This window comes from Musa acuminata, chromosome BXJ2-3 (assembly GCF_036884655.1).
Source record: "Musa acuminata AAA Group cultivar baxijiao chromosome BXJ2-3, Cavendish_Baxijiao_AAA, whole genome shotgun sequence".
NCBI lineage: Eukaryota > Viridiplantae > Streptophyta > Magnoliopsida > Zingiberales > Musaceae > Musa > Musa acuminata.
The window spans coordinates 36,087,109-36,107,414 of record NC_088340.1 but is presented as its reverse complement, the minus strand read 5'-3'; the positions used below and the strand labels follow the sequence as shown (position 1 = coordinate 36,107,414).

The following is a 20,306-nucleotide window of genomic DNA, read 5'->3' as shown; positions in this document are numbered from 1 at the left end:
AAGTAGTTAGCAAACCACCGATCTAGTAATTGCTAGTTGGTCTACTTGTGTGCAGCATCAGTATTTATCTGAAGTAGTATCTGAGAACGAACAGTTTTAAAGCCTCACAAGCATCCAGGAGAATCTGAGCAATGAGATTTCGGGATTAAAGGTTTTGTGCAGTAGTATAAACATGAAATCTGTAAGCAGTAAAAGGGTTATGCTACAAATCTGTAGGCTAAGATTGATAAAAAGTGCACACTGCCAAAATTTCACAAGCGGGTAGCTGACACATGGGACTTCCAACAAAACAAATAAATGAGGGGAAAAAAAAAGACTTTTCCTGGTTTCTCCTTTCTCCAAGAACTCACTGAGATGGAATTCTGTAAAAGTAGCACAAAAGCGAGCTTTGCAGTTGCTAGATGACAACAATTCATGCCTGATCTGCCCAAGTTTCAGACTGATTCATCTGCGCAGAAATGAAGCCTACTGAATCACACATTCGCATCTTCTGAAACTTTCGCCTTCAAAATCATCATCGGATAATCCATCATCACTACCAAATTTAGAGTTTCACATGATGACAAGGTCAGAGTCTTGTTTTCCATACAACATATGCAAATAATAATGAGCAACTCCTATTTTGTGTCATGCAACAGTCTAAACATATGCAAATTTAGAGTTTCACATGATGACAAGGTCAGAGTCTTGTTTTCCATACAACATATGCAAATAATAATGAGCAACTCCTATTTTGTGTCATGCAACAGTCTAAAGAACAATATAACGCTAAAAGTAAATTGACTAGAGATGTGTGTTATCAAAACATACTTTCTGAACGGTTCATGATAATTACGACACCAGACGGCTGATAGAAGATACACATGCTCTGTGAAGCAAAATCCAGATCCAAAAAACCAGACATATTGGAAAAATCTGCACCTATCTAAACCATGGCCAATGGCTTCTCATCCATGAGCTTCTTAAGATAAAAATAATAATAAAAATCTTTCAATTGGCAACACATAAACACAATATCACGTCTCTGAACAAGTCTAATCCCTTCCAACTGTAACTCTAAGGACTGAAGAAACATATTTAGGCCCTTAATCTTTCATCAGTTTGCCTAGATTATTTTGAACACGAAGTGAGCAATCACTGTCAGAAATTATCAAACTTAGAGCAAATGCATGCTTAATCAGTTGATAGATTTTCAAGAAAATGAGTAGGATTTGATTGAGCTCACCTTGGAAGGTGTGCAAGAATCAAAGAGGCCACATAACTCTTCTCGATAGGGCAGATGAACCAGAACAAGATTGACAATCCAAATACAACATCCTGACACACTAAAGGGGGAATTTTCTGGTTTTTATCAATATACACACTACATAAATTACTGGTTCTACAACAATCACCAAAAATAATTTGTAAAAGCATCTTTAAGGGTCATCTGAAGCACTGATTCCCAGACCTTGGCCATTGGATGTTAGCTCTATATATCTGCTTTAATTCAATGATGAAAATGTACATTAGAGGAACCTTCTCCTAGTCATCTATGTTCTCTTACAAGGAACGTGATTAAAGTATGAACAGAGTAAGTGGTAATCAATGTTTGCCTCTACGGTGTTTCTTAAGACATAGTTGAAAACAATAAAGGCAAGCTAATATGCTTATGCATGCATGAACATTCATACATGTATTACCTTTCCCTGTAATGTAGATGATGCATGAAACAAAAGCCAGCTTGCAAGTTCATGCAATTCCACAAACTACTAGAATGTTATTAAACCCAACGAGCATAATTAAAAAAAAAGAGTCACTGTGAACTAAATCTCTGATGATATGTAAGGAAGGCATGAAACAAAAACAATATAATTAAAACTAGATAAACATACGCTGCATAGGGTTTTACTTTCAACAACAATGATGAATATGTTGTAGATCTGATTATAAGTGTGATATGGTCATACTACTCCAAATGCTGTTAACTAATAATTCTTAAACATACCTGGCTTCAAACTCTCTTATCTCAGCAAGCTCTTTTCCGCATTTGTCGGTCCACTGAACTTTCCTCCCTACAGTACAGCAAGACATCTTGTTGTCTGCCTCTTCCAACAACTCACAAGCATCATCAGCTTCACATACCATAGAATAACCTTTGGAGGGCTTCTTCATATTGCTCTTGAGACAAGTCTTTCGTTCATCCCACTTGACAGCATCATTGATTGTTAACTTGCCTCTATCAGATGAAGGTGATGAATCTGATGGAATTTTAGACTGGTGAACAAGGCTAACCTTCCTGGAATATGGCTCATCAAGTCTTGCAGAAGAACAACCAAAGCACGAAAAGGAGGCACATCCACAAGAAGCATGATCGTTATTAGAAGCCAGCTGAGAACCTGCCTCGACTTCTTGTTCAACCAATCGGTAGTGATTCCATGAAGAAATTTTTATAGGCTTGTCCACATTTCTCCGGCCAAGAAGAAGAAGAGCAAGACCATTGCTGTACCCTGATGCCGAAGAGGAAAAAAATCCTCCTCCTTCCACAGCAAAAAGCATTTCAGTTGCTGATCTAATCCAATAAGCAACACGTCTTTTAACCTAGTTGATGTAAGGAAGGACTTCTCTTGGAAATGAGTGTCTGCTGCTTATCCATCTCAATGCTCACTCATGCAAGCTGTCAACGATATTCATTAGAATGCTATGGCATTTTACTTCTAAAGAAACTTATACAGAATTATAAATTCAATAAGACAGCTTTTGTGATATGGTATTTCCGAATAATTGGACCATCAAAATGGAAAGAAGTCTCATATGGAATGAAAAAGTTAATCAAAGTAACTAAGATATCCACCTTAAAAAAAGTTAATGTCCACAGAGGAATCAGTTCACTTTGCCTGTACAATCTACACTGTATGACCGTCACACAAGTTAAATTAAGACTTTTGAAAAAGATGACATGTCAAAACATTGTGGTAGAGAAATGCAGGTAATTCTTAAACTTTTAACTGCAGAGAACTTTTATATGAGGCTTAATGAGAGGCTCTTCTAAACCATATTAAATGGCTGTATGCTAAAGAACATTGTAGTAACTATTGTCAAGAAGGTGGGTAGCTCAAGGCTTCCTCAAAGCTTTATTTCGCATGTTACTTCAAATATCTCAATCCAAACGTTTTCCTGACAAGTTTGGATTTTATTTCAAAGATCTCATTCAGCAAGCTAGTAGCAAAAGAGTTCACTTCCATGGTGACAGTGCTTATCTCTCATGTTCTTTTCATGAAAATGCAAAACAAAAAATAACCGAAATAGGGAGGACATGGAAAAAGAAAAGAAGGTAACAAAGAACGGTTCTTTACATAAGATCTAAACAGGAACCGCTCACTAGATCTGCGGCTACCCCGTCAAGTGCAAGTAACATACAGTTACTGAGATAAAGCGCAGTAACGAATGGTCAACGCCAATGCAAAGTATAGAATGGCGACAACGCCAAATTACCACCGCAGTCATCAGCCCATCTCTCACTCAATCCGCAAAAGCAGAAATATCACCTCCCACGAAAGAAAAAGAACAACTTTGTCAAGGAAACGGAAAACGAATCACCGAAGGGACGCAGTAGCGCAAAAATGGGCGAAGAAAACAGAGAAAAGAAAACACGCATCGGTATCCTACATTTTCCAATCCCATACTCTCTTCTCACCCTAGATCAGCGAATCTAGGGCTCTATCACCGCTTGCTCGCCAAACCCACGAGGCTGCAGGATCACAAAGTACGAGAAGATCGAAACAAAGGTCGGAAGAGATCGAACCTGAGCGGCATATCACATAGCGACCTCAAGAAAAGGAAAGGGATCGAAGCTATGGCCGAAGAGCGAAGACCCCACCCGCCGTCTACCCTCTTTACCCAATCTTTATACTACTAGTATACGAAAGTAGACCAAACATTTCTTATTTATTTATTTTCTTTTATTTACCCCCAAATCACGTTACGTAGTTGTCATCATTTGTGTCAAAATATTATTTGGTCATAATAATAATAATAATAGCAAAAATAATGATGCTCATGACACATGTCGTTATATAATATGGCATCGTTGGCGCATGGGCCAACTCAACAAGTCGGATCCGAAATATTTGATATCTCTGTCAACATATAACATATAACGGTTGGCTGGTGGGACCACCTATATCGTTCCACGTTAAGATTTAGATGGCCCACCTTCATCACATTCGATTTGTTTGGGCTAAAACCGGGCCGTATTGGGCCATGATGTCATTAGCTACGTCGTGTTTCTGTTGGACTCGAACCCAATAACGCTCGATGCATGATTACTACGACGGGGACGAATCAGAGCGGAAGACTGGTGCAAGTATCCGTCTACTTTCCACCTAATTGGAGGCATAGAACATGATTTTTATTAGGCTATAATGATGAGACTCATCCACTACTGTTCCTCCCTCTGTCACCTTCGACTACATCGAGCTTGGCCAGGAGTCTCTTGGGAATTGGCAAGACTGCAACTCCCTTTTGTTGTTGACCAGCGACCATGGATAACACTGTAGACCTGTCCGCTTCTGAGACAGAGATGACAGTGCCGAACCATGATACTACAAAGCACGCATATCTCCTGCTGCAATTGGCATCAGAAAACATGATCGCGATCGAGAGAAAGCAGCGGCACTCTGTCCGCCTTTGCAAAAGCTAAGTAGTATTGCAGCCAAGGGTGGCTGAACCATGAAATGTTTACGCCGTGTGGCTTCTGCTCGTTCTGAAACCTGATGGAAAGAGATACGGTATGATCTTATCGTCAGAAAACCGGCTTAATTTATAGCGTGTAATCATGCTCTTGCGTGATATGAACGAGGATAAAGGAGCAAAGGAAGGGTGGGCGAGATGGGAGAATCCCTCGTCTCATCTTCTCGGAAAAAGAATGGCGGAAGAAAGAGTCAATGACTTTATGAAGAATGAAGCTCTTTTCCTTTCTGATAAAGAATATAACGTCGCTCTTGAGCCAACAAAAGACTCCCAGTGGAAGAGTATCGAACCAAAGTAGTCGAGTGCCCTCAGACCTCCCTCCCTTACTCCTTATGCTGATCACGCAGGCATATATAACCAGTGATTCTATTCATCAAAACAACCTTCATCATCATCATGAAATCCGCAAGCACAAATGTTCTGAGACTTACAGTCCACCTTTTGCCAGTATTTATCTGCATAGAACCTTCAGCAATGTGACGATTGATTTATCTTTACAGATATAGCGCTGAGAGATTTTTCTGGAGTTCCCGAGTACAATGTGATATTTTATATGCCTATCCATTTCATGTGAACAAACGAATCTTATCGTGCAATAGAAATACGTACCTTTCTTTCATCATCAACATCAGCTATCGTTTTCGTAGACACTTTTCTCTGCGATATGTTTGACATGCTGGAGCACAAGAACTGTAGAACTGGCCTCCTTAGTCAAAAGTCTTCCGTCTGTGATTTAGACACCACGCCAATTCTTCGAAGTAATTGGAAAAATACTACTAAACTAAGTTTGATCTCAGTGTTTCTCTTCCTGAAACGAGGAAACAAGACCTCTACTGTGCCGACTTCTTTTATCTTTGACGCCACGTACATGGATAAGCTTTCCGCGAGCTGCTCTCATGGTTGACTTGGTTTACAAAAGCAGATTGCTATCAGATTTGATGTCTTCTTCTTCTTCTCCCGTTTCCTAAGTGTCCGGTCACCATCCACCAACCCATCTGCTCCCTCAGTGTGCATGTCCTGTATAGAACATTTTGCTATGTGGAGAATGCGTATATGTATATAATGCAATTAAATGTGTCCGTATAATCTACCCGAGTTAAGAAGCAACACCTACTTACCCCTCTCAGGGCACGTGGGACCCGCGGATGCAGCAGGGGTGACCTCACCTTGAGGGCCCATGCGACCCAGGACGTCGTTGTCCAATTAAAAACAGCGTCCGTCTCGCTTTGAATGCGTGGACAGTAATGGAAGGCGTCTCATCGTGGCGGGTGGTCGGAATACGGGAAATGGTCCGTTTGTTTTGAAGTACGCGATTCAAGAGAGCGGGACGGATGACGACCGTCCGATGCAACAGGCATCGGTCGACCTGTCAGACGCGTGTCCCCACGTCGCCATCGTCGAAAGGTCCTTCCATCGTGTCGCTGCTTGGACCGTCCGATGGCGAGTGAAGGCTGGCCGTTGGGTCGCCCACCTCGTGCCGGTCTTGCTTTTATATACCTCTCCGTGCTGCGCTTCGAAGCCAGTACTTAGCGCGGCCCCGTTCCCACCAACCTCGGCGTCTGCGGGTCGACTCCTCATCTTCCCCTCCTCCGGACCGCCATTGGCTTGATCGTCTTCCGTCAACAGCAACGTGTGATCCTCTTTTCTTGATTCCTTCCTTCCTTGCTTCCTTTTTTAGGTGGTGGTGGTCGGTGAATCTTCCTGAATCCGGCAAGAATCTGTATCGGAATCTTCTCGTTGATTTCTCTCAAGCTTTCTCAGAGCGTCGGAAGAAGGAAGAAGAAGCCAGAAGGAGAAAAAGAAGCACTAGATGGTGGGGATTGTGGTTGGGGATGGCATCTGTGGGGGGATGGAGGAGGTGGAAGGAAGGATTCCCGAGGAGGTGGAGAGGAGGATTCCCGAGGAGGCGAGGGGGATCTTGCAGCGGCTGGCCTCCAGCTGGTGCGACGTGGCCGACTCCATGGCGCTCGAGGTGGTGCCCCTCAAGGGAGCCCTGACCAATGAGGTCTACCAGGTCAACTGGCCAACCTGCGCCACGGCTGCCGGGAAACGACCCCATACGGTGCTGGTCCGCATCTACGGCGAAGGAGTGGACGTGTTCTTCGACCGCGAGGAAGAGATCCGGACGTTCGAGTGCCTGTCCAGGCACGGACAGGGGCCGCTCCTCCTTGGCCGCTTTCCCAACGGCCGCGTCGAGGAGTTCATTCACGCCAGGGTACGAAAAATCATGATTTTTTTACGTTTCCTCACAAATTACAAAATTGGTTGGTGTTCTTTTTGGTGCTTCTCTCCGAATTCGAGTTAATCTATACCAAATAACTCCGAAGCGGAATAATTTATTCCGATTAATCCCCTTTATTTTCCTCGTTTTTTCTTGGCTGCGAGTCGATGTGCTTCTGTGATTTCCTTACAAAGATCCCTGTCCCTCCCAATTTCTAGAATCTTTTTATCTGCTTTCTCTTGAGTTTCTTGATATTTTGGTAACTTGTGATGTCAAGAATTTGACTTCGGCATTTTCCCCCACTATATGTGGATGTAGACTGAAGCATGTAGCTTGTTTGATTTATGCAAACCTTTCGTCACTGTGGATCCTCTTTGATTGATTTAAGACAAAAAGTACAGAGACGAGGAATATTAGATTTTATAACGGGTGCGAAATCTCGGGCATCTGATTTGGTAGTTCAGCATTGAATTCCGTAAAGAAAAAGCTTCCACGTTGATTGAGAAAATTCATGAAAGTAAGTCAATTCCCATAAGCGAACTTTGATATCAATGAGAATTTATATCCATTATTGCCGGTACCTGAAGCACCCTCTTTTTTATCCAAAAGTTAAAGGAAAAGGAAAAGAATCTTAATTAAATTGAATACAGTAACTTTTTTATACAAAATATTTTGCAAATGACCATTTCTCTGTTCCTTTGATTCCACATACATATCTGTGCTGTCGGATAGAGTTAAAGAGGTTCTCCAATATCTTGCAGTCTGAAATTATCATTTACCATAAGAACATCTTTTGGGCCTATAATTGCTTTACGGACGTTTTTCTCATTGTTCTCCCTGCTGGAAGTGAAAACCATACGAGTAGAGAATGCATTTGGTTGATAATAGTATAATACTATCACGAAGATAAAGATCTTCTCTTATCCTGCTTGTCACATTGGATATTGCAGACACTTTCGGCTGTTGACCTTCGTGACCCAGAAATATCTGGTCTCATAGCATCAAAGTTAAGAGAGTTCCATGATCTTGATATGCCTGGTCACAGAACTGTACTCCTCTGGGGCAGATTGAGGTATGGTGCTGGAATTCTTTGGCTATTATGTGCTTTTATGAAATCGTTGCCATATTTGGATGCTGACTCTTCTTTCGTAGATGCTGGCTTAAAGTAGCCAAGAGCTTCTACCCTGCTGAAGAAATTGAAGAGTTTTGCTTGGACGCATTAGAGGAGGAGATCATGACATTGGAGAATGAACTTTCTGAAGAGGATCAGAGGATTGGCTTTTGCCATAATGATCTTCAGTATGGCAACATTATGATTGATGAAGAGACCAGAGTAGTGACTATCATAGTAAGTTGTTCTGTCAACAATACATACAATCTCACTCAGTTAAAACTACAGCACTAAGTAAATGACGCTCATGGTTCCCCTTGTTACCATTACTTGGTCATGGTAAATGATACAGTGAGTTTTTTTTCCTTCACTATCTGTTAATATGGAGATGACATGTATTAATAATAGCCAAACCATGTTATCTTACAAGTGGAAATAACTAACATATGTACCAATATTGACAGTTAGACGTGTGGACTTACTTTTTTGATCTTTCAATGATACTCAATGTTCTTACATAAAAAGTGTGATGTAAGAAATTTTTGGTAAAGAAATGATTTCCAGTTGAAATTAACTAATATACATTGAGCAAACCTTTCAGTTCTCTGGATTTTGAGCAGTAACATGATCGTTAAATAGTCATCTGAAGTAACCCTTACATCATTAGTTTGCATACTACATGATTGGCACATGCTTGCAACTGCATTTTGTTGTCTTTGATTATGAACGATTTAGATTTTCTTACAAACATTTAAGCTTTGTTCTCGATTAACATGGCAGCCTGTTACTGTTGTACCATTTAGTGCCAACAATTCTTCACCTGGACATTGTTTTCAGCATATCGGTACTTCTCAAGTTTGACCCTTGTCCCCCATATCCACTGCTTGGATATCCAACTACCATAGACTTGATTTATGCATCTCTATATTTCGTTGTTTTTGTTCCTGACAGGACTATGAGTATGCAAGTTTCAACCCTGTCGCATATGATCTTGCTAATCACTTCTGCGAGATGGCTGCTGATTACCACAGCAAAACGCCTCACATATTGGACTATAGCAAATATCCAGGTGATTTATTTCTTTGTACGCTTTTTTTTTTTTTAATATGTATCTATATTCCTACTTTTCTATTATGACTCATCAAAGTTAAAAGTTAACATCAACTAGATTAACACCATGTCATCAAAGTCTGACTTTGTGTCTACTATGGCATAGATCATGAGGAGCGTCAAAGATTTGTAAAGCTATATCTTGGTTCTTCAGGTAAAGAAGGTTTAAACCACTGACACAAATAGAATCATCACTGTCTCTTACTAGCTTTTTATTTCACTAAGTTAACAGCTTTGCATACTTGAAAAATTTTAAGTTTCGATGGGATACAAGTTGTTTGTCAAGTAAGTAACATAGTTATAATATGAAGTAACATCAATTAAAAACATGCCTCCTGAAAGACTGAGCATAACATAGTTATTTGTCTAGATTTATGAAAATAAATTTTCTTTGCTCGTCATATTGATTCAAACACAAGCTATCATACTTGAGGTAGAACTACAGATGGTAAACTTTTAGTGATGATATTACATTTTATAATGAGTGTTACATTTTAAATTGGCTTACCATATTTTTTTAGATGCACAAAAACATACTGAGTAGTGAAATGGGTAAGTGGACTTCATTGTTCCGATTAGAAATATGAAAGAGATATATTGCAATTCTCTTGCAAATGACAGGGCTAATCAGATTTGTGACATTGTTAACTTGCTTCAATTGAGAAAAAGATAATAATGCACAATTTCTACAAATCCATTGAGAATTTTAAAAAATAAACTACAAGAATCTGTTTTAGCAAAATTTCATTGCTCGTGGTAGAATATTTCTTATTTTCAGTTGTGAAACTTGTCATGCCATGACAGTGTGCTTTTACCTCGAGTTTATTCACTTGTACCATATGATTTGTGAATGAATGCAGTCAAAATATCAACTAGGACCAAATCTTTTGACATCTGAGAGAGACCATCTCTTTTTCTTAATAGGTGAGAAACCAGGAGACGCCGAGGTTGAGAATCTGCTGATGAATATTGAGAAATATGCTTTGGCAAGCCATCTCCTGTGGGGTTTGTGGGGAATAATATCTGTAAGCTGCTTCATGTCTCTGGTGTTCTCTGTTGGTTTTGGTAATCATACGTGTTCTACACTTAGGGATGATCGATTCTCTTTTCCTGGTAGGAACATGTAAACAAAATAGACTTCGATTATATGGAGTACGCAAGGCAGAGGTTCCAACAGTACTGGCTGAAGAAGTCTGCAACCTTGTATTCAGGCGTTGATGGATAGTCAGGTTGAAGAGGACGTCGAATCTGCCTACTGGAAGAGTGCTCCGATCCTGCCAACTTAATAATGCTTATGATGCCTTGTGTGCCATTCGCACCAAATCTACATCTGTCAAGAATAATGGAACACTGCCATGGTATTGTAAATTCTTGGTTCTGCTGCTACCTTGTATTAGTAACTCTCTGCTATACTTCGGGACAATGCCCGTCCATTACTATATTTGCTCAATGGGATGCATAATGCACAGTGGAGGGCTGGTTCTCATTATTGGACTCATCAGTTCCCATGAAGCATGATGTCTAAAGTTACTGCTAATTCGACTCCATATTATGGGGGAGTTTTCCATCCTCTTCTCAGTACTATTTATCAGATAGTTTTTGTTGTGCCTTACAGAGTTCGGTGAAGAGATAGGAAGAGAACTCAATTCTCGTCTCTTCCAAGTTGCATATAGTTAGTGTCTGTTCTGGCGATCTTCGACCCTGTGATTTTTGCATCTCTTTTCACAAGAAATTTATCCAAATAAACCTATGATTCTTATTGTACTGAACCAATCATTCATGATTCATGTGACATGTCTTGCAGTGTCGACGACACCTTGAACGCCAATGTATGAGATCGACAGTGGGACCAATGACAACAGTCCCTGCGCCGGACATCTCAGTCTGCACCCAATAGCTCGCAGCAAGATTGGCTTCCCTGAGGAGATATTTGGTGAGACCTATCATTGAAAAGTCTGGAAATAATAGTTTTAGGCAAAAAGAAACGCTACAAGTAGTAATTGCAGGTATTAAATTTGGATGACTGTATGTATAATTTCAATGTGCCTAAAAATAAACAAATAGGCTTTAAAGAACATTCAATCATTGATCATATTGGTATCAATTAGGATAGAGATGGGTGACTTGTTTGTGGTATCAAAAGGTCACCCTCATTCATTGCTGTTAAATGATCATGAAATGTTCTCTTGTTTAACTAGATAAAGGTCCTCTCTTTGCAGCGTGACTTCCCCGCCGTTGGATACGAGGTGTTATCTTTCTTGGAGATGCGTGAACTGGGCCAGCCCAACTTTGTAGGGCCTGTAAGATGGATCACCAGGCCGGCGTACGTTAGCCTCGATCCACAGTATTTTGCTATCTTGGAGTAGATAACACTGAGTTGTGGCGCGAGAGAAGAGGGAGAGGGCATCGACGACGACGATGACGGCGTTGCGAAGCCACTGCTGCCATCCTCTGTTCTCCTTCGCCTCCTTCGACAGCAAGCCTACCCTTCCCCTTCCCTTTTTATCCCTCGCCGGGAGACCCTTCTTTGGTGGGCGACGTCCTCGCGCCGGCCCATTCCGCCGCTTGCTAGCCGCCGCTGCCGCCCAAGACCCCCACCCGTCCAAGGAGTTAGACCTCGAGCTTCTGCTTCACAGCAAGCCCTCCCCCGTCCCCAGCGACGACGATGACGACGACGACCCTCGGAAGCCCCCCGACTCGGATGAGGCATTGGCTCCCTTTTTGAAGTTCTTCAAAGCCAGAGATTCCGCGGAGGAGGGTCTCATCATCTCCGGCGAAGAGAGCGACGCCGAGGCGGCCGCCGAAGCCGAAGCTGAGGTGGAGGAGAAGGACAAGGAGAGAGTGGAAGTCCAGTACTACGAGCCCAAGCCCGGGGATCTGGTGGTCGGCGTCGTCGTGTCAGGAAATGAGAACAGACTCGATGTTAATGTTGGCGCCGACATGCTTGGTACGATGCTGACCAAGGAGGTGCTGCCGCTATATGAAGCGGAATTGCCCTTCCTGCTTTGCGATCGGGACAAGGATGCGGCCGAATACACGGTGCCTGGGAAGATGGGAATTCTGAAGGACGAGGAGGCGTTGAGTGGGGGGAAAGTGGCAGGGAGGCCCGTCGTTGAAGTCGGGACGATTCTCTTCGCGGAGGTGCTCGGTCGCACGCTGAGTGGACGGCCGCTCCTGTCTACGAGAAGGATGTTCCGGCGGGTCGCGTGGCACCGAGTGAGGCAGGTTCTCTACGCTTACTCTTTCTGGAATGATTCATGTCATCGTACGTTAGTTTTGCTTGATGGGATTGCTGGGCGATGAGACGGGCCTTCTTTCGGTTTTGTAGCATTTTGTTCAATTTGAATTCTAGATTATATGTGCTACTGGGAACCTTTTATTTTCAATGTCAGGCCTCTTTTAGTTCATGATGTTTTGAATTGTAACTTCGACCTGTTCTTCAGGATGTCTGTCCTGTCCACCCATTTTCTTGTTAATCTTGGGATTCTTTTGATGGTTTGACGGCCTTTAATTGTTAGATATGCATCTAGCTTCCATCATGTTGATTTAAGCATTGCAGTCAAAGAGTAACGGATTGCAAATATTGTGGCCTTCCTCAAAACATTTTTGTCCCTCTGAAGTGCATCTTAGAAGGCATATTTAGGATGTTCAATAGCAAGTCTCAATGTTGTTCAAAAGAAACATCCTTGATGTGGGCCTGATAGTGGAAGCATGTTTTTTTATTTGAAATGAAAATATTAACTTTTGAGATTGGATATGCTATGGAGATAGAGTTATGCTGATATTTAATTTAAACACAAACCCTATTGAATTTGATGAGAAGATGGACAGATTGGTTTTTATTAGTTGTGGATTATGAGAAGATTACAACAAGCACATCTTGACCCTCGATGATAAAACTTCATCACATGGTTAGGTAGTTCGTAGAAGGCTTAAATGTGGCTTCGCTTCAGAAATATTTGGGTTAGATATAATTTTGAAAAGGGTTGAATTTCGTTTTATCAGTTTTTCTTCTGTTTTTTCCCTGTATTTGGGATTTTCTTGTATTTATTGTCTATCTAGAATTTGCATAAGAGGGGTTGAATAAAGAAATCTTCTGGTCCACATTATTTCATAAAGGGGTGTCCCTCAGTAACTAATCCTACTGTCATGCTCCTAACGACATTGTTAAGGTGTGATGCATGTAAGTTGTGTTTGCTTAGTCTTGATCACAAAAAAGCAGAATTAAATTTGGGAGGTGGGTTAGATTTAAGCATGTACTAGTCCAAGCTCAAGTATGCTCCCTCTTAACTTTTATTCGTTCCTCTCTTTTCCTATAATAAACCACACATGGTGATGATGGATGATGTTTTGGGCATGCTTTATCATTATTGGTGGATAAACTTGAAGTAAGAAATCACTTTTTTTGATGTAATAGTTTGTACATGGTCCATGCAGATAATGCAATTGAATGAGCCTATAGAGGTAAAAATTTTTGAGTGGAACACTGGTGGCCTTCTTACTAGAATTGAGGTATGTATTTATTGGTCTTTTATATAGTTGATTATAAGCTTATCTTAATGTATTGGACTATGATACTTTGTTGATCTTCAGGGTTTGCGTGCATTCCTCCCTAAAGCTGAATTGATGAATAGAATAAAGAATTTCACAGATTTAAAAGACAATGTAAGTAAACTTTCCGATAAAGCTTTTGTTTCTGACATGCAAATTATCTTATTTGAACACTTGAACTATATCATATATTCTCTTGGATTATAGAGCCAAGGATTTCAATCTCGATCTGACTGGCGTTAGGCCATGTGGATTAGTCTAGGGTTTAATCCCCATCTTGTAAAAATTCAACATTCCCCCACCATTATGGTGCATGACCCGTCCATGTGCTCTGTGCTTCAATAGGTTTATGCTTCTTATGGTCTGTGACTCTGTGGTGGTATTATGGTCCCCCTGTGGCCTGTGTTATGGGGGCCGCCACTTCCTATCAAAATAAGAAAAGTAGCTTCTTGACAATACAGTTTTTCATGCTTTTCGATTATGTCTAATATGTTTGTAAAGTTCAAAAAAGTAGATTTCCCCACTTGTATTTCTTTGCAGGTCAGCCGCAGGATGTACGTGTGTATTATCAGGATCGATGAAGCAACTAATGACTTGATAATTAGTGAGAGAGAAGCCTGGGTTAGTTGTTAGTCATGCTTCTGTTTTTAGTTTAAAACATCTGTTTTACTTTGCTTCTAATGCTTCTGACTTTAGTTAAAACTTAAGACATCTGTTTTACTTTGTTTTGAATGCTTCTGTCTTTATTTTTAAGTATCTATTGTTTACTTTGCTTCTAAATTTAAAGTTGACTGGTATCTTAGGCATGCTTTAATCCCATAAGGATGTAATATAAGCCGTATATCAGTTAAATCTGGACTTTAAGAGCCATCTATTATCTTGAAAACTTATTGTTCTCAGAGGTTCTGTAGACCTTTTATGCCACCACTTCTCGGCTTGGAACTTATAAAGCAATCTTATACATGTAAACATGAATTAATTATGGTATCCCTTAGGATTTAATTTATGTCACCTGATAGACCTATTGGCCAAACAACTCAATAGAACTGGCCTTTTACAACAAGGTCAAAAAAGCTTGAACCCAGGTTGCTGATAATATGTTCATGAAGTCTTATATGCCAATCTATCCTATCATTTCTCCATGTGGGACTCTTGAGGTATCACAATTTTCCTTAATGCCTCGACGTACTTCTCAAGATTAAAACCATAATCACATATGACCTGCTCTAAGGTTCTGATGTGATGTTAACCTAGGGTAACACAGCTTTGTGCATGAGCAATTTACATCTTCAAACGTGTTAGTCCAGTGTGCACTTGGTAACCTCATCTTAGCATGTCAGTCCATGCAGAGAAACCAACAGAACAAGTTGATACCCATAATCACTGTAGTAAACCAATTTGCTGAAAAACTGTAAAGAATGAGGCTTACCAAGTGCCTTAAAGTGTATAAGCTCGTGTAATTAGTGGAAGGACCATACCATGATGGACATTGTCAATGTGAATTCTAACTAGCTGTTTGGAGTTCATCATAAATGCCATTATGATCTGTAGGGATCGGTGGTGCAGGACAAGTTGGTTGATTTTAGCATTGCTCCCTTCTCCAATTGTTTATCCAACCAAGGACGGAAGATGTCATATATCAACCAAGGATGGTTGATTTAACCTCTTATGGCTATTGTTTATTCCCATGTGATCTTGATAGATAAATTGGTTTATCAGCTGCTATTATCATGCTGACCAAGACTGAAAGTATTGCAATATAAGGCTGTTATCTTTCCTCTCATCTCTTGGCACATTACATATTGGTTTCTGAAATATCAATGTCTTGACTTGTAAGCAATACATAAAATGTTCATTATATATACCTGATTGCTTCTAAAATGTGATTAGAGGAGTGATCATTTACAAGAAGCACTAGACTGATAATCGCTCTTTGGAAGTTATTTGCTTTTTAATATGTTATGTTAGAATGATCTTCAACCTGTTTTGTTGCTTAATATATGTTGTGAGATCCTATGAGATGCTTACATATCTGGATGTCTTTTCTTCTGTAGGATATGATGAACCTGAAAGAAGGAACACTTATAGAAGGAACCGTGTGCAAAATTCTTCCATTTGGAGCACAAATTAGGATAGGTGCCACAAACCGGAGGTACAAGCAACCTGGCCTTGGCATCTTTGTCGTATTTAATTTATTGAACACAGATTTCATATGCAATTGTGTATCATAGCTGTGTGTTAACTGAAAAAATAGGCATTTCTGGTATCTTTATACATATTAAAGTTACCGGTAGGTCATGAACAGTTGTCTTGACTATTAGCAGTTCAAGCAATATGTTCTTAAGAGATTATAGGATGATGGTTATAATGTTCAGTTCTCAAGGTTTCAATACTCGGAAAATATGTATATATGCTTTTTGGCTTCTACACTAAGACTGAATACAGACTGATGAGAACTTCCATTTACCATTATTGTACTTTGTTCTGAAAGGAAGAATTGTTGCTTTCAGAAAGTCTGTTCCTGGTAAATTGGCATTACTGAAGCTCCTGTTTTTGTGTTTGCTTGCTTCTTTGTACTGGTTGGTAGCTTGCTAAAGATCCAAAATTTTCTGGACAAGTTAATTTTTTCTCAGATAAGGTAATCCTTCAACACTTCAGTCTTATCTTAGCGCTGACAGTCTGCCTTTCTTTCCTGCTAGTTAAGGTTGGTTGTGTAGATTTTGTTTCTTGGGTTTATGTCAGAATCTTCTCCCACTAACAGTGTACTGCCAAACACCCTTGGCTTTTGTTGAACTTGTAACTTCATTCTTTTGTGCACTTTGCTATATTAATTTGCTTATACAGTGCAATTTTATGAGTATACCGATGGATATTCTAACAAGGAATTCATTTACCATCAGCTGAGGCTGAATTGTGTGTCCTTGTGCCAGCACTTTCAAACGTGTGCTTCATTTTCTTACATTCTGAGAAAATAGAACTATGTTTGATCAAATTGTGCGTCCTTGTGCCAGCACTTTCAAATATGTGCTTCATTTTCTTACACTCTGAGAAAATAGAACTATGTTTAATCAAATACTTCTCGATACTCATCCCTTCTGCCACCAATTTATTAACTTTATCAGTAAAACCGAGGGCTTAATTGCTGATTCCACACCGGTCTGTCTAACAGTTATTGTAACAAGATACTGAGCTGTATGCTAAACTGGAACTACCTGATATTACTGAATAAAATAATTAAAGGCAAATACAAGTGGTATACTGAACTGTTCGAAGGTTTATGATACGATGCCAATGCTTGGTTGGCCCAGCAAGTAATAGTTGGTAAGCACCAGGTATTGGAGTCTTGTCTAGGCAAAGGGCTATAACTGTTATGATTTATGATCTCCGATTTTGGGTCAAATGGATCTAAGAGGCAGGGAAGTATCTATGGAGCATAGAGACAGTCTTGCGAAGGTCCAACCAATTTCAGAAGATGGGACACAGAATTTTAGAGCCACAAGATGCATATTTCTAGTCTAATGATTTTTGTGTCAGAAATTGTACTGATCTGGTAAAATCATAGTTGGCTCCAGTTGGAAGTTCTACAGCCACTGGGTGATGGAGATTGGACACAATGAAGACTTTCTATTTCCCGCAGGGGACAATGTGCGGGTCAATTTGGAAGGGTTGAAAGATGCATGAATTGATTAGAATTGATCCAAAGGCAAAACTCTAGAAGGTAGTAGTCCTAAGTCAGGAATTGGCCATGTACCAGAGAAGTGAACAGTATTTTAGAGGCAGGTTACTTTACCACTGTGGAATCTGTAGCAGTTCTTGGTATGGAATTATTTAATCGTTTCCAACGTGCTTATTAATGCAATATGTATAGTACATTGTAAATCAATAACATTTTTGGTTATTATATTTTTTTTACGCTTAATAAAATTAATTAGTTAGTCCAATAATTTCTAGTGATATCTCTTGGGAGGTGTTTTCTTCTTGAATTGGAGGGAACCCCAATAGAGGGTATTCTTCTATTGGCAACCAACCTGCCACAAAAGTCAATTATTAATGATGAAGAATAACATGGCATTAGGATATGCAATCTGCTGTAACCAAGGCATAAGAAAATATCCAATAAAGAATTCAATATGCTTCAATTCTTAGCAGTAAAGTACCAATATATATATATATATATATATATATATATATGATTATTTTTTGTTGCAGGTTCTTCTATGAAATGACAAGAAGGTCTCTAGTTACTATGTTGACCACCTTATGTAACCCTATATGCCTGACCATTTGTTCCAATGATTGAGGAGTAAGGACTTGATTGTTTTGCTAAATTTTCATAAAGATCAGGATCAGTCACCGAAGAGATTGATGCCAAAGACTCACAAAAGTGAAACATTGAGGACAAATAAACACATTTCTTCATAATTTCCTGAAAATATTTCTTGTTGTGATCTCTTTTCTGTCAAGTGTCAGAGTCCAGTATCTTTTTAAAAATATGTTTTAGTTACAGTATGTTGTCTATGCTTGATACGACACCAAAATTTCGGTTGATTATTGTTTAAATGACTATCGGAAAACTTTGTCAGTGACACTGATATATAGGTTTCTCTCTCTCTCTCTCTCTCTCTCTCTCGTGCGCGCGCACGTGCTCTCCCTCTCCCTCTCTCTTGTGGAAAAGATCCAAAACTGTCAGTTTAAGATATGTTTTCATGATCCGATTCTAAAGTACATATTGAACTCAGAGTATCTTCTTGTTTAGTATCATCAGATTAAAGGTTGATTCTAGAAATAATAGTCTTTATGAAATATATCATAGTTTTGGCTAATAGAAAAAAGAGGTTTTAATGCTTCTTTTATTGAATACATAACAGATATCTTAAGTTGTAATTTTTTACTGATAGAAAGTCTAATTACACTGGCTTTCTAACTGCAGTGGGTTGCTTCATATCTCAAATATAACTCGTGCCCGAGTTTCTTCAGTAAGTGATGTACTAAAGGTGGATGAAAAAGTGAAGGTTCTCGTGGTGAAGTCAATGTTTCCAGACAAAATATCTCTTAGGTGGGTGTTGGACAATTTCTTTTTTTTTTTTTGCATTGTCAATTATTTATTGCAAGTCCAAATCAACAAATTCGTAATTATGAACCATCATATTCTGTTCTTGTCTGTTTCTTCAATTTCAAAAGTAGCCTCATTTTGTACGATACTGAATTCTGAAATGAAAGGTTGGGTGTTTGATTGGCACAATATATGTTAAACATTGGTGTGTCTGTGCTTGCAAGTTGTAGAATCACGAAAATAGTGTTGCAAGTTGTGAGTCATACTGAACTCTAATGATCTTGTTTTAGACTAGTAATGAAGCTTATTATTATATGTAAAATAATTTTCTTAAAGATCATACTACCATGAAAAATAATACATTTTCTTGAATAATTTTGTTGTGGTACAAACAGCATTGCAGATCTTGAACGCGAGCCTGGACTTTTTCTATCGGATAGGGAGGTGATGTCTCTTTCAGTTTATTTAATCTAGGACACGTTTTTGCTTTAGATATACATATACTTGTTTTACTATTTCCATCTAAATTGTTATTCTTACATTATCAGAAAGTGTTTTCTGAGGCTGAAGAGATGGCCCAAAAGTATAGAAGAAAGCTACCTGTTATTTCTGCATCACACAAGTTCGAGACTCCTCCGACCGATTCGCTTCCTTTTGATGATGAAGCTAGATTATATGCAAACTGGAAATGGTTCAAATTTGAACAGCATACCGAAGTGAATGATGGCGACAACATCATCTCAGAATGCTAGAGTTCAAGAACATCCTGACCATTTTGCTGACAAGATTCGTCAAGTCAAAGCCTTCAGCTCGGATAGGGGGGGCTTGTTTCTTCACAGTCTCCATGTTGCAATCTGGAATGGTTGTTTGAGATAAGAATTCATAAGCATCAGCTTGAGAATGAGAGAAAGAAGCATGTGCCCATGATTGTGTCTGAATAACAAGACGGATGTTATATAGTTCGATAACAGTTTTGATTTAATTTTTTTTCTTCCTGAATTTAATCTCCATTTATTCTTTATCAAGAATGTAAGATCATCCTTTCCAAAGGACCAAAGTAGTAGCGTTGTACATAGGTGGCATCAGAGATGAAACACATGTAGCATGTCTCCCTTTTGGATTTTGTCAAGATGTGTATCGTCAATCTAAACACCTTTTCATGTTCTTGTTTGATTCAGGTGATATTTGTGATCCATAATGTGTTCTTAAGTTGAGGGACAAAGGAACAACCAAAAGTGTATTTGCTTTTTTAGAGCCATCAGATCAGTTTACAAAAAATTATTTGCTTTTTAAGAGCCATCCATCGATCCATCACTGTTGGGTAACACAATTTAGTTGCAAAGAAATATTGGACTATGTTCTACCTGTCTGAGCAGAAGGGTGTAAATGCATGAACAAGAAGTAAATGTCCATACATCAGGAATCATGTCTGGAATACTTATTGCCCATATCTAATTCCTTTGGAAATTTGATGTTTCTAATGGCCTAGACATGCACAAAATCTTAAGAAAGTGAATACAACACACCAA

The 20,306-nt window shown here is 39.5% G+C and overlaps 3 protein-coding genes across 6 annotated transcripts; 2 read left to right on the top strand and 1 right to left on the bottom strand.

The window, feature by feature from the left end:
* Window positions 1-113: 113 nt before the first annotated feature.
* LOC103979273 (uncharacterized) lies at window positions 114-3,895 on the bottom strand. 3 transcript variants are annotated; one of them, XM_009395352.3, is made up of 3 exons: window positions 3,785-3,895; window positions 1,988-2,656; window positions 114-535 (listed from the first exon to the last, which is right to left on the bottom strand). In XM_009395352.3, exons 2-3 carry the CDS (start codon window positions 2,536-2,538, stop codon window positions 466-468), a joined length of 621 nt encoding a protein of 206 aa, XP_009393627.2. In that variant the 5' UTR covers window positions 2,539-2,656; window positions 3,785-3,895; the 3' UTR covers window positions 114-465. The 3 variants fall into 3 exon arrangements, with proteins under 3 accessions (XP_009393627.2, XP_009393628.2, XP_064956324.1); XM_009395353.3 differs by having other exon boundaries at window positions 3,649-3,787; XM_065100252.1 differs by lacking the exon at window positions 3,785-3,895 and adding an exon at window positions 3,336-3,632.
* A 2,349-nt stretch (window positions 3,896-6,244) lies between these two features.
* Window positions 6,245-10,662, top strand: LOC103979275 (probable choline kinase 2). Of its 2 annotated transcripts, XM_009395356.3 has the most exons (7): window positions 6,245-6,946; window positions 7,903-8,024; window positions 8,105-8,300; window positions 9,015-9,132; window positions 9,280-9,327; window positions 10,098-10,198; window positions 10,291-10,662. In XM_009395356.3, the coding sequence occupies exons 1-7, from the start codon at window positions 6,542-6,544 to the stop codon at window positions 10,396-10,398; spliced, it is 1,098 nt and encodes a 365-aa protein (XP_009393631.2). In that variant the 5' UTR covers window positions 6,245-6,541; the 3' UTR covers window positions 10,399-10,662. The 2 variants fall into 2 exon arrangements, with proteins under 2 accessions (XP_009393631.2, XP_064956323.1); XM_065100251.1 differs by lacking the exons at window positions 9,280-9,327; window positions 10,098-10,198; window positions 10,291-10,662 and adding an exon at window positions 8,844-8,907.
* LOC135607950 (protein PIGMENT DEFECTIVE 338, chloroplastic-like) lies at window positions 10,392-19,937 on the top strand. Its single transcript, XM_065100250.1, has 10 exons — window positions 10,392-10,531; window positions 10,978-11,106; window positions 11,393-12,398; window positions 13,611-13,685; window positions 13,767-13,838; window positions 14,265-14,345; window positions 15,779-15,876; window positions 18,655-18,780; window positions 19,173-19,221; window positions 19,326-19,937. The coding sequence occupies exons 3-10, from the start codon at window positions 11,592-11,594 to the stop codon at window positions 19,527-19,529; spliced, it is 1,512 nt and encodes a 503-aa protein (XP_064956322.1). The 5' UTR covers window positions 10,392-10,531; window positions 10,978-11,106; window positions 11,393-11,591; the 3' UTR covers window positions 19,530-19,937.
* The last annotated feature ends 369 nt before the right edge of the window (window positions 19,938-20,306 follow it).